This window comes from Copadichromis virginalis, linkage group LG20 (assembly GCF_057382275.1).
Source record: "Copadichromis virginalis isolate Kocher_CV1m ecotype Utaka linkage group LG20, C_Virginalis_male_GT1.1, whole genome shotgun sequence".
Lineage (NCBI taxonomy): Eukaryota > Metazoa > Chordata > Actinopteri > Cichliformes > Cichlidae > Copadichromis > Copadichromis virginalis.
In genome coordinates, this window is record NC_140637.1 from 34,154,444 (window position 1) to 34,166,943 (window position 12,500).

The following is a 12,500-nucleotide window of genomic DNA, read 5'->3' on the forward strand; positions in this document are numbered from 1 at the left end:
CTCGTGCACATTAACTTCCACCCATCGAGCAAACACAGCAGGGCCTCATAATGCCACAAAGCCCAGAGTGTGTGTGTGAGTGACATTTGCTTCCTCGCACACACACGTGCTGCACAGCAACCACCATTCAATTCCTCTCACCCTCCTCCTCCTCCTCCTCTGTGCTCCTTTTCCTGAATAAATGTTTGATTTCCTCCCACGCGTTCATCGACCTCGCGTCTTCGTCAGTGTGTGGAAAGTTTTTCTTGGATTGAGTCGATTTTTTGTGTAATAATCAAACGCAAACATTTCATTTTATTCAACTTTATTTTCTCACTTTTATTTAAAGATGAAGAATGAATACTGATGAAGATGATGAAGCATACCTGTAGAGTCATTTCTGGGCCTTGGTTCGCCGACGTGTCCGACGGCGTTTGATTCTTCTGCTGATAACAGAGTTTATGGTGTCAGCTGTCAGTGATGTCACCGCCGGTGAGGGACGTCCTGTTTTGAAGCCGTCCCCAGCTTAGTGTTAGGAAGCAGACGTGATGATTGAAGGGCGGGTCCGACTGCGATATCGCACACTTATTGGCTAAAAAGTCTGGAAACCGCGGCGCGACCAGAACTGTCGTAACCGTGTAACAGCCGCTCAGCTGCCTCGCGTTTATTCTGAAATGTCACCTGCTGAGTCGGGTCAGCTGTTGCAGAGATCGACTCAGATCGACTGCAGCGGCATGGCGATTGTTCGCCTCCCACCAGGTGAAGGTCACCCGGAGGTCAAAGGCAGCGTTCGTTTCATTCATTAAAGCTTTGATCTGCCATCTTTGTTTCCTGAACACACGATGACAGAGACCGACGAAACGTAGCGACACGTGGACGCATTTTCCCTGATCTCAGACACTCGATGAAGAGTCTGACTGAACATCCTCTTCCTCTCTGTCTCTGTTCTCTCCCTCAGATAGCGGAGACGTACGCCTTCCTGCCCAGAGAGGCGGTGACTCGCTTCCTGATGAGCTGCGGCGAGTGTCAGAAGAGGATGCACATCAGCACCACCACGCAGGACTGCAAAGGTACAAACGGCGTCTCCCCTGGGTTTGAGCTGCAGAGCTGAAACACAGGAGCACGGGAGGACGAGGCTCGGGGAAAGTTCATGTTTGAGCCTCGTGCTGTGCACCACCAGATTTGTCCTCCTGTGCCGACAGCCTCTAAGAACTGAGGGAAATGTCTGGAGTTTGAAAAGCAGGCGCCTGTCCGTCACGCTGATGAGGAGCTGCTCACGGCGGCTCTGAAGCCTCTGCAGCCGCCCGACAAACACAATTAGACATAAAAACAAACACTCCGAGATTCTCGCTGCTACTCGCAGCGCTGCATGCCTGCAGGAAATCTTTCTTCTCACCACAAAGCCAATTTAATGCAAACACGAGGTGTAAAGAGCAAACGGAGCTGGAGCCGCTTCACGATGGAAACGCTCGTGTTAAAACATTTTTGCGCTGTGGGGAAAAATCGTGACAGCGTCTGACTCTTACTGCTTCGGTTCAGAGACGAGAAACGAAAGCGATGAGACGGCCGAGGCCGAGAAGTCCGCAGAGAGACGCGGACGTCCACATTCCTCACGTTCTGTGCCGCCTCCAGTCTCCAGCATCTGTTCTGTGAATAAACACAGCTTCACCTTCTCAGCAGACGCTGGTTAAAGTTTTAAGATGTTTGTCGCACTTACATCAGCCTCACACGGCTAAAATACAAAACGCCAGAGTGCGCACGGGAACACAGAAACACCCGAGCGTGTCGAAGTAGTGCACAGATGAAGCATCCATCAGCAGGAGCAGCTTTTCTGCTCTGAAGCTCACCTGTGCGCTCACAGACACACACAGCTTTAAAGCTCTGAATGCTTCTGCAGCAGGGAGCGTTACACTTCTCCTGATCATGTGCGTGCTGCAGAAGACTTCTGTCTTTCCTCCATCCATCCATCCGGCTTCGAGCTCTTCTATCCTCCCCCACTGCTGCTGGCTTCCTGTCCCATCCCACCATCCCTCCCTTCACCCTTCCTCCATCCCTTCCCCCATTTTCCCCCTTCTGCCGTCTTCCCTTCATTAAATCGAGGAGTCATTGGATTGTCCCGTCTCTCTCCTCAATTAGCCTAATTAATGGCTTTAACAAAGAAAATGGGCCTGGAAACGCTCATTTTCCACAGAGTCTGGGGAGGAGTGGGGTGGGGGTGTGAAGAGGAGTCCTGACAGGTTTGTGGATTAGAGGAGCAAACGGACGCCATCACAGCGACTTTCACCCATCGAGTTTCTGTGCAGCAACAACCTCCCAGTCACAGCGTCCAACTGATTCTCAGAGCAAGACCCGTGAATCCCAACACGCACACGCACGCACGTGCACGCACACACACACGCACGCACGCACGTTTGTATTTATATCCTTGTGGGGACATCTCATTGACATAATGCTTTCCTAGCCGCTTACCCAAACCATCAAAAATGAACGCCTGACCCAGACCGGGTCCCCATGAGCGCTGTCTGTCCCCACAAAGATGGTAATACCTGTACACACACACACACACACACACACGGAGTGTATCTGACGCTGGATGGCTCTCGGAGAGGGAAAATTGCTAATTGCCTTCCTGCCTAGCGGGGGTGAGGCTTCACCCCGACACACATTCACAGATTGACACTCTCTTAAACACACACACACACACACACAGACACACACACGGTGGTCCTGCTGCTGTCAGTGTCAATTAACTGTGTCCCGCTCTGCACTGATTAATTGCATTAAATAATTCACAGCTGAACTTTAGTGGGAGTCACTAAACACACAGCATAAAGGTGTGTGTGTGTGTGTGCGTGTGTGTGTGTGCGTGCGTGCGTGCGTGCGTGCGTGTGTGTGTGTGTGCGTGTGTGCGTGTGTGTGTGCGTGTGTGCGTGCGTGCGTGTGTGTGTGTGTGACACAGATTATGGATCGACAGTAAATCAGTATAATGCAAATATCTGAGCCGTTTTAAAAATGGCGGTCGCTGTACCCCCCAATTGATTTGATCGCCGCTCATGCCTCCAGATGTTAGACACGTCCTGAATGAGTGCGAGCACGGCTGGAGGAGGAACATTACAAACTGACTCTCTCACTTCTTCTTCGGCTGCTTTAATCGGGTTTCATTTCTCCCCTCGGGAGGACGAAGGGTCGTGTCTTTATCCCCGGACTCTCTGAGAGCAGCTTTGCATGACTCCCAGTCCAAAATAATCCTTCTTTTTCTCACGCTGAGCCTGATCATCTGACTGAAACAAGCTGCTCTAGCTCCTCCCCCTTTAACACAGCTTCCTTCTGATTTCTGTGACATCATCCAGACCCAAGCGTGTAAACAACACACTGAGCTCGCTGTTAGAAGCACAGGAACAGATATCAGAGCAGGACTCGTCTCTCGGTGATCCTGCGTGCGTCCTAATGGCTCCTCCTCTCCTCTACAGAGAACGACAGGCCAAGCCCTCAGGTGTCAGAGGTCATTGACTACAACGTGCCTCTCACCACCACCTACATGAAGCAGATGAAGCTGCAGAGCATCAGCAGCACTAAGGTACGTGACAGTGGTGTGTTTGCGTGCGTGAGAGGAGACGTTACAGAGGAACTCTGGGAGGTCGAGCACCCATCCCTCCGCAGGAACACTCCTCCTGTCTGCACGATCTCACGCCTCATCTCTTCTCCGGCCGTTCTGGTTTTTTCAGGTTACATCACATCCTGTGGCTCTGTCAGCTTCCTGTCTGTCTGCGTCACGCCGTCTCTTCTCTTATTTCCCCTCCGCATGTCGACCTTTACACCTGCCTTTGAAGCTGCTGTAGAAACGGAGACTTTTTCACATGGTTAAACAAACCCCGCCTCTAACTGTAGGTGTGTTGCTGGGTGACCTGGAAGACGTTGAATGGTTAATGGTCACTTTGGTTTGAACGTGTTGGGAACGGAGTTCTGCAGCGGTCCAGACTAATTCCAGTCATTCACCTCCTGATCATATTTCAGCGTAGAGTCGATAATTGGATTCGACTGAATGATGACGTCCACAGTCAGGAAACATAACAGGGCGGAGCTCCATCATCAGCTTCACCCTCAGCTGGTGGGGGCTACAACTGCTTCATTCCACATTGTTCCAACACCTCTATCAATACCACACACTCGCTGACAGTCATATAGCTCGTGTGTGTGTGTGTGTGTGTGTGTGTGTGTGTGTGTTAGATAAGGGGAATCGAGGGCTGAGCCCTTTTCAATTAAGCCGAGCGTCGGGTTAATTAGCTGAGGAGACAGAAACACACATTCAAGTGCTGATTTACTTTGGTATGCCAGTACATCCACACACACACGCACACACACGCACATGCACACACACGCACACACACGCACATGCACACACACGCACACACACGCGCACACACATGCACACACACGCACACATGTATGAGGTGCCGTAAGGGACATTATTACTGAAACGCTCTCACACACACACAACTGAAACGCTCTCACACACACTACTGAAACGCTCTCACACACACAACTGAAACGCTCTCACACACACACTACTGAAACGCTCTCACACACACAACTGAAACGCTCTCACACACACACTACTGAAACGCTCTCACACACACTACTGAAACGCTCTCACACACACACTACTGAAACGCTCTCACACACACACTACTGAAACGCTCACACACACACAACTGAAACGCTCTCACACACACACTACTGAAACGCTCTCACACACACTACTGAAACGCTCACACACACACTACTGAAACGCTCTCACACACACACTACTGAAACGCTCTCACACACACTACTGAAACGCTCTCACACACACACTACTGAAACGCTCTCTCACACACACTACTGAAACGCTCTCACACACACACTACTGAAACGCTCTCTCACACACACTACTGAAACGCTCTCACACACACACTACTGAAACGCTCTCACACACACACTACTGAAACGCTCTCTCACACACACTACTGAAACGCTCACACACACACTACTGAAACGCTCTCACACACACTACTGAAATGCTCTCACACACACTACTGAAACCAGAGGCATTTCTGCTGAACAGGAAGTTGTTTCCTGACAAGGAAACTGATGGAAAAAGTGGTATATTTCAAAACACTACAAGGATTTCTACTCAGCAACCTGCTAGTACAGCAGTCCCCAACCTTTTTTGCGCCACGTAAACGATATAAAAATAAAAAACCGATAAATACCATGAAAACCATAAATAGAAATGTGTTCGAATTTTTGTGGAGGAATAAAACCCATTACATAGAAAGATCTCAGCTTGTGAAGGGATACAATAAAGGTGGTATCAAAACTCCAGAATTGGAATTTCTGGTTGGCACCCTTAGAATTAAATGGTTAAAATCTTGTCTGTCACAGCCAGACTCTACTTAGCTCCACATCCCATGATTCTTGTTTAATAAAATAGTATACAGGATTAGACTTTATTTTGAAATGTGATTTTGCGGCAAATAAAATCCCCATAAAGATATCAAACTTTCCAAAACAGACGTTGCATTTTTGGGAAAATGAGATTTACCCACAACTTCTCCCCATAATTCAACCTTATGGAATAATAGGGTAATAACACTTAATCAAAAATCAATTTTCAAGAGTGACTGGTTTGAACAAAAATATATTCATAACAGATTTGTTGGATGATAACGGTGTCATTCTAAGTTACACAGACTTTTCAGAAAAATATTGTCTAAACTGTTCTCAAAGAGAATATAACAAATTTTGTGAACTGGTCCCACTGCCTCTGCTTCATTTGATTAAAATTTTTATGATATACAATAATTTCTCATCAGTGCTCCCAAATTTATTGCCAGGGCAATGTCAGCTGTTTGATAAAAATGCAATAAGAAATTTGTTAGTAGTTTCTTCAAAGACAAAATATTTCATAGTTACAACAGAATGGTTACATGGCATGGTTCTAATTTAGTTATTTCATATACACTGGATAAAGCATACTAAAAATTTATGAAATAGCCTATTCTACCTAAAGTTAAAGAAACACACTTTAAACAAAACTAATACTGTGGCAGAATTTCTAAAAAAAGAGATTTGGCTTTGAGGTGGATCAGTGTTCTTTTTGTACTGATGAAAATGAAACCCTAGAACATCTTTTTTTCCTATGCCCTATCACACAATGTATTTGGTGCAACTTAAAAAATTCGATTTCCCTAAATATTAATTTTAAATTTTGTGAGGTTTCACCAGAGATTCTGGCATTTCGGGCAAAATAAATTTATATTAAAAAATCGATTCAGGATTTTAATGAATCGATTTCACGTTATCCAAGCCAGAATCGATTTTAATCAATAAATCGATTATAAAAAGCCACCCCTAACTAACAGGTTGCTGAGTAGACATCTGTGTAGTGGTTTGTTTGAAATCTAACACTTTTTCCTTCAGTTTCCTTGTTAACAATGAACTTCCTGTTCAACTGAAATGGCTTGGTTTTTCAGTTGTGTGTGTGAGAGCTAAAATTTCAGTTGTGTGTGTGAGAGCTAAAATTTCAGTAGTGTGTGTGAGAGCGTTTCAGTAGTGTGTGTGAGAGCTAAAATTTCAGTAGTGTGTGTGAGAGCGTTTCAGTTGTGTGTGTGAGAGCGTTTCAGTAGTGTGTGTGAGAGAGCGTTTCAGTAGTGTGTGTGTGAGAGCGTTTCAGTAGTGTGTGTGAGAGCGTTTCAGTTGTGTGTGTGAGAGCGTTTCAGTTGTGTGTGTGTGAGAGCGTTTCAGTTGTGTGTGAGAGAGCGTTTCAGTAGTGTGTGTGAGAGCGTTTCAGTAGTGTGTGTGAGAGCGTTTCAGTAGTGTGTGTGAGAGAGCGTTTCAGTAGTGTGTGTGTGAGAGCGTTTCAGTAGTGTGTGTGAGAGAGCGTTTCAGTAGTGTGTGTGTGAGAGCGTTTCAGTAGTGTGTGTGAGAGAGCGTTTCAGTAGTGTGTGTGTGAGAGCGTTTCAGTAGTGTGTGTGAGAGCGTTTCAGTAGTGTGTGTGTGAGAGCGTTTCAGTAGTGTGTGTGTGAGAGCGTTTCAGTAGTGTGTGTGTGAGAGAGCGTTTCAGTAGTGTGTGTGAGAGCGTTTCAGTTGTGTGTGTGTGTGAGAGCGTTTCAGTAGTGTGTGTGTGAGAGCGTTTCAGTAGTGTGTGTGAGAGCGTTTCAGTAGTGTGTGTGAGAGAGCGTTTCAGTAGTGTGTGTGTGTGAGCGTTTCAGTAGTGTGTGTGAGAGCGTTTCAGTAGTGTGTGTGAGAGCGTTTCAGTAGTGTGTGTGAGAGCGTTTCAGTAGTGTGTGTGTGAGAGCGTTTCAGTAGTGTGTGTGAGAGAGCGTTTCAGTAGTGTGTGTGAGAGAGCGTTTCAGTTGTGTGTGAGAGAGCGTTTCAGTAGTGTGTGTGTGAGAGCGTTTCAGTAGTGTGTGTGTGAGAGCGTTTCAGTAGTGTGTGTGAGAGCGTTTCAGTAGTGTGTGTGTGAGAGCGTTTCAGTAGTGTGTGTGTGAGAGCGTTTCAGTAGTGTGTGTGTGAGAGAGCGTTTCAGTAGTGTGTGTGAGAGCGTTTCAGTTGTGTGTGTGTGTGAGAGCGTTTCAGTAGTGTGTGTGTGAGAGCGTTTCAGTAGTGTGTGTGAGAGCGTTTCAGTAGTGTGTGTGAGAGAGCGTTTCAGTAGTGTGTGTGTGTGAGCGTTTCAGTAGTGTGTGTGAGAGCGTTTCAGTAGTGTGTGTGAGAGCGTTTCAGTAGTGTGTGTGAGAGCGTTTCAGTAGTGTGTGTGAGAGAGCGTTTCAGTTGTGTGTGAGAGAGCGTTTCAGTAGTGTGTGTGTGAGAGCGTTTCAGTAGTGTGTGTGAGAGCTAAAATTTCAGTAGTGTGTGTGTGAGAGCGTTTCAGTAGTGTGTGTGAGAGAGCGTTTCAGTAGTGTGTGTGAGAGAGCGTTTCAGTAGTGTGTGTGAGAGAGCGTTTCAGTAGTGTGTGTGAGAGCGTTTCAGTAGTGTGTGTGAGAGAGCGTTTCAGTAGTGTGTGTGAGAGCGTTTCAGTAGTGTGTGTGAGAGCGTTTCAGTAGTGTGTGTGAGAGCTAAAATTTCAGTTGTGTGTGTGAGAGCGTTTCAGTTGTGTGTGTGTGTGAGAGCGTTTCAGTAGTGTGTGTGAGAGCGTTTCAGTAGTGTGTGAGAGAGCGTTTCAGTTGTGTGTGAGAGAGCGTTTCAGTTGTGTGTGTGTGAGAGCGTTTCAGTTGTGTGTGTGTGAGAGCGTTTCAGTAGTGTGTGTGAGAGAGCGTTTCAGTAGTGTGTGTGAGAGCGTTTCAGTTGTGTGTGTGTGTGAGAGCGTTTCAGTAGTGTGTGTGTGTGAGAGCGTTTCAGTAGTGTGTGTGTGTGAGAGCGTTTCAGTAGTGTGTGTGAGAGCGTTTCAGTTGTGTGTGTGAGAGCGTTTCAGTAGTGTGTGTGTGTGAGAGCGTTTCAGTAGTGTGTGTGTGTGAGAGCGTTTCAGTAGTGTGTGTGTGAGAGAGCGTTTCAGTTGTGTGTGTGAGAGCGTTTCAGTAGTGTGTGTGAGAGCGTTTCAGTAGTGTGTGTGTGTGAGAGCGTTTCAGTAGTGTGTGTGTGAGAGAGCGTTTCAGTTGTGTGTGTGTGAGAGCGTTTCAGTTGTGTGTGTGTGTGAGAGCGTTTCAGTAGTGTGTGTGAGAGAGCGTTTCAGTAGTGTGTGTGAGAGCGTTTCAGTTGTGTGTGTGTGTGAGAGCGTTTCAGTAGTGTGTGTGAGAGAGCGTTTCAGTTGTGTGTGAGAGAGCGTTTCAGTTGTGTGTGTGTGAGAGCGTTTCAGTTGTGTGTGTGTGAGAGCGTTTCAGTAGTGTGTGTGAGAGAGCGTTTCAGTAGTGTGTGTGAGAGCGTTTCAGTTGTGTGTGTGTGTGAGAGCGTTTCAGTAGTGTGTGTGTGAGAGCGTTTCAGTAGTGTGTGTGAGAGAGCGTTTCAGTAGTGTGTGTGAGAGCGTTTCAGTAGTGTGTGTGAGAGCGTTTCAGTAGTGTGTGTGAGAGAGCGTTTCAGTAGTGTGTGTGAGAGAGCGTTTCAGTAGTGTGTGTGAGAGCGTTTCAGTTGTGTGTGTGTGTGAGAGCGTTTCAGTAGTGTGTGTGAGAGAGCGTTTCAGTAGTGTGTGTGTGAGAGAGCGTTTCAGTAGTGTGTGTGTGTGTGAGAGCGTTTCAGTAGTGTGTGTGTGAGAGCGTTTCAGTAGTGTGTGTGTGTGAGAGCGTTTCAGTTGTGTGTGTGAGAGCGTTTCAGTAGTGTGTGTGTGAGAGCGTTTCAGTAGTGTGTGTGTGTGTGAGAGCGTTTCAGTAGTGTGTGTGTGTGTGAGAGCGTTTCAGTAGTGTGTGTGTGTGAGAGCGTTTCAGTTGTGTGTGTGAGAGCGTTTCAGTAGTGTGTGTGTGTGAGAGCGTTTCAGTTGTGTGTGTGAGAGCGTTTCAGTAGTGTGTGTGAGAGCGTTTCAGTAGTGTGTGTGTGTGAGAGCGTTTCAGTAGTGTGTGTGTGTGTGAGCGTTTCAGTAGTGTGTGTGAGAGCGTTTCAGTAGTGTGTGTGAGAGAGCGTTTCAGTAGTGTGTGTGAGAGCGTTTCAGTAGTGTGTGTGAGAGAGCGTTTCAGTAGTGTGTGTGAGAGCGTTTCAGTAGTGTGTGTGAGAGCGTTTCAGTAGTGTGTGTGAGAGCTAAAATTTCAGTTGTGTGTGTGAGAGCGTTTCAGTTGTGTGTGTGTGTGAGAGCGTTTCAGTAGTGTGTGTGAGAGCGTTTCAGTAGTGTGTGAGAGAGCGTTTCAGTTGTGTGTGAGAGAGCGTTTCAGTTGTGTGTGTGTGAGAGCGTTTCAGTTGTGTGTGTGTGAGAGCGTTTCAGTAGTGTGTGTGAGAGAGCGTTTCAGTAGTGTGTGTGAGAGCGTTTCAGTTGTGTGTGTGTGTGAGAGCGTTTCAGTAGTGTGTGTGTGTGAGAGCGTTTCAGTAGTGTGTGTGTGTGAGAGCGTTTCAGTAGTGTGTGTGAGAGCGTTTCAGTTGTGTGTGTGAGAGCGTTTCAGTAGTGTGTGTGTGTGAGAGCGTTTCAGTAGTGTGTGTGTGTGAGAGCGTTTCAGTAGTGTGTGTGTGAGAGAGCGTTTCAGTTGTGTGTGTGAGAGCGTTTCAGTAGTGTGTGTGAGAGCGTTTCAGTAGTGTGTGTGTGTGAGAGCGTTTCAGTAGTGTGTGTGTGAGAGCGTTTCAGTTGTGTGTGTGTGTGAGAGCGTTTCAGTAGTGTGTGTGAGAGAGCGTTTCAGTAGTGTGTGTGTGTGAGAGCGTTTCAGTAGTGTGTGTGTGTGAGAGCGTTTCAGTAGTGTGTGTGTGTGAGAGCGTTTCAGTAGTGTGTGTGTGAGAGAGCGTTTCAGTTGTGTGTGTGAGAGCGTTTCAGTAGTGTGTGTGTGTGAGAGCGTTTCAGTAGTGTGTGTGTGTGAGAGCGTTTCAGTAGTGTGTGTGTGAGAGCGTTTCAGTTGTGTGTGTGTGTGAGAGCGTTTCAGTAGTGTGTGTGAGAGCGTTTCAGTTGTGTGTGTGTGAGAGCGTTTCAGTTGTGTGTGTGTGAGAGCGTTTCAGTAGTGTGTGTGAGAGAGCGTTTCAGTAGTGTGTGTGAGAGCGTTTCAGTTGTGTGTGTGTGTGAGAGCGTTTCAGTAGTGTGTGTGTGTGAGAGAGCGTTTCAGTTGTGTGTGAGAGAGCGTTTCAGTTGTGTGTGTGTGAGAGCGTTTCAGTTGTGTGTGTGTGAGAGCGTTTCAGTAGTGTGTGTGAGAGAGCGTTTCAGTAGTGTGTGTGAGAGCGTTTCAGTTGTGTGTGTGTGTGAGAGCGTTTCAGTAGTGTGTGTGAGAGAGCGTTTCAGTAGTGTGTGTGAGAGCGTTTCAGTAGTGTGTGTGAGAGCGTTTCAGTAGTGTGTGTGAGAGAGCGTTTCAGTAGTGTGTGTGAGAGAGCGTTTCAGTAGTGTGTGTGAGAGCGTTTCAGTTGTGTGTGTGTGTGAGAGCGTTTCAGTAGTGTGTGTGAGAGAGCGTTTCAGTAGTGTGTGTGTGAGAGAGCGTTTCAGTAGTGTGTGTGTGTGTGAGAGCGTTTCAGTAGTGTGTGTGTGAGAGCGTTTCAGTAGTGTGTGTGTGTGAGAGCGTTTCAGTTGTGTGTGTGAGAGCGTTTCAGTAGTGTGTGTGTGAGAGCGTTTCAGTAGTGTGTGTGTGTGTGAGAGCGTTTCAGTAGTGTGTGTGTGTGTGAGAGCGTTTCAGTAGTGTGTGTGTGTGAGAGCGTTTCAGTTGTGTGTGTGAGAGCGTTTCAGTAGTGTGTGTGTGTGAGAGCGTTTCAGTTGTGTGTGTGAGAGCGTTTCAGTAGTGTGTGTGAGAGCGTTTCAGTAGTGTGTGTGTGTGAGAGCGTTTCAGTAGTGTGTGTGTGTGAGAGCGTTTCAGTAGTGTGTGTGAGAGCGTTTCAGTTGTGTGTGTGTGAGAGCGTTTCAGTAGTGTGTGTGTGTGAGAGCGTTTCAGTAGTGTGTGTGTGAGAGCGTTTCAGTAGTGTGTGTGAGAGCGTTTCAGTAGTGTGTGTGTGAGAGCGTTTCAGTAGTGTGTGTGAGAGCGTTTCAGTAGTGTGTGTGTGAGAGCGTTTCAGTAGTGTGTGTGAGAGCGTTTCAGTAGTGTGTGTGTGAGAGCGTTTCAGTAGTGTGTGTGAGAGCGTTTCAGTAGTGTGTGTGAGAGCGTTTCAGTAGTGTGTGTGAGAGCGTTTCAGTAGTGTGTGTGTGAGAGCGTTTCAGTAGTGTGTGTGAGAGCGTTTCAGTAGTGTGTGTGTGTGAGAGCGTTTCAGTAGTGTGTGTGTGAGAGCGTTTCAGTAGTGTGTGTGAGAGCGTTTCAGTAGTGTGTGTGTGTGAGAGCGTTTCAGTAGTGTGTGTGTGTGAGAGCGTTTCAGTAGTGTGTGTGAGAGCGTTTCAGTAGTGTGTGTGTGTGAGAGCGTTTCAGTAGTGTGTGTGAGAGCGTTTCAGTTGTGTGTGTGAGAGCGTTTCAGTAGTGTGTGTGTGTGAGAGCGTTTCAGTAGTGTGTGTGTGAGAGCGTTTCAGTAGTGTGTGTGAGAGCGTTTCAGTAGTGTGTGTGTGAGAGCGTTTCAGTAGTGTGTGAGAGCGTTTCAGTAGTGTGTGTGAGAGCGTTTCAGTAGTGTGTGTGTGAGAGCGTTTCAGTAGTGTGTGTGAGAGCGTTTCAGTAGTGTGTGTGTGAGAGCGTTTCAGTAGTGTGTGTGTGAGAGCGTTTCAGTAGTGTGTGAGAGCGTTTCAGTAGTGTGTGTGAGAGCGTTTCAGTAGTGTGTGTGTGAGAGCGTTTCAGTAGTGTGTGTGAGAGAGCGTTTCAGTAGTGTGTGTGAGAGCGTTTCAGTAGTGTGTGTGTGTGAGAGCGTTTCAGTAGTGTGTGTGTGAGAGCGTTTCAGTAGTGTGTGTGTGTGAGAGCGTTTCAGTTGTGTGTGTGAGAGCGTTTCAGTTGTGTGTGTGTGAGAGCTAAAATTTCAGTAGTGTG

At 47.2% G+C, this 12,500-nt stretch overlaps 1 protein-coding gene across 1 annotated transcript in view; it reads left to right on the plus strand.

The window, feature by feature from the left end:
- The window catches only part of LOC146685277 (nucleolar protein 4-like), a 111,331-nt gene that overhangs the window by 24,080 nt on the left and 74,751 nt on the right, over positions 1–12,500 (plus strand). The window contains exons 3-4 of the mRNA XM_085444145.1: positions 938–1,049; positions 3,450–3,556. Of these exons, the coding sequence (XP_085300271.1) occupies positions 938–1,049; positions 3,450–3,556 (219 nt within the window). The remainder of the gene's footprint in view (positions 1–937; positions 1,050–3,449; positions 3,557–12,500) is intronic.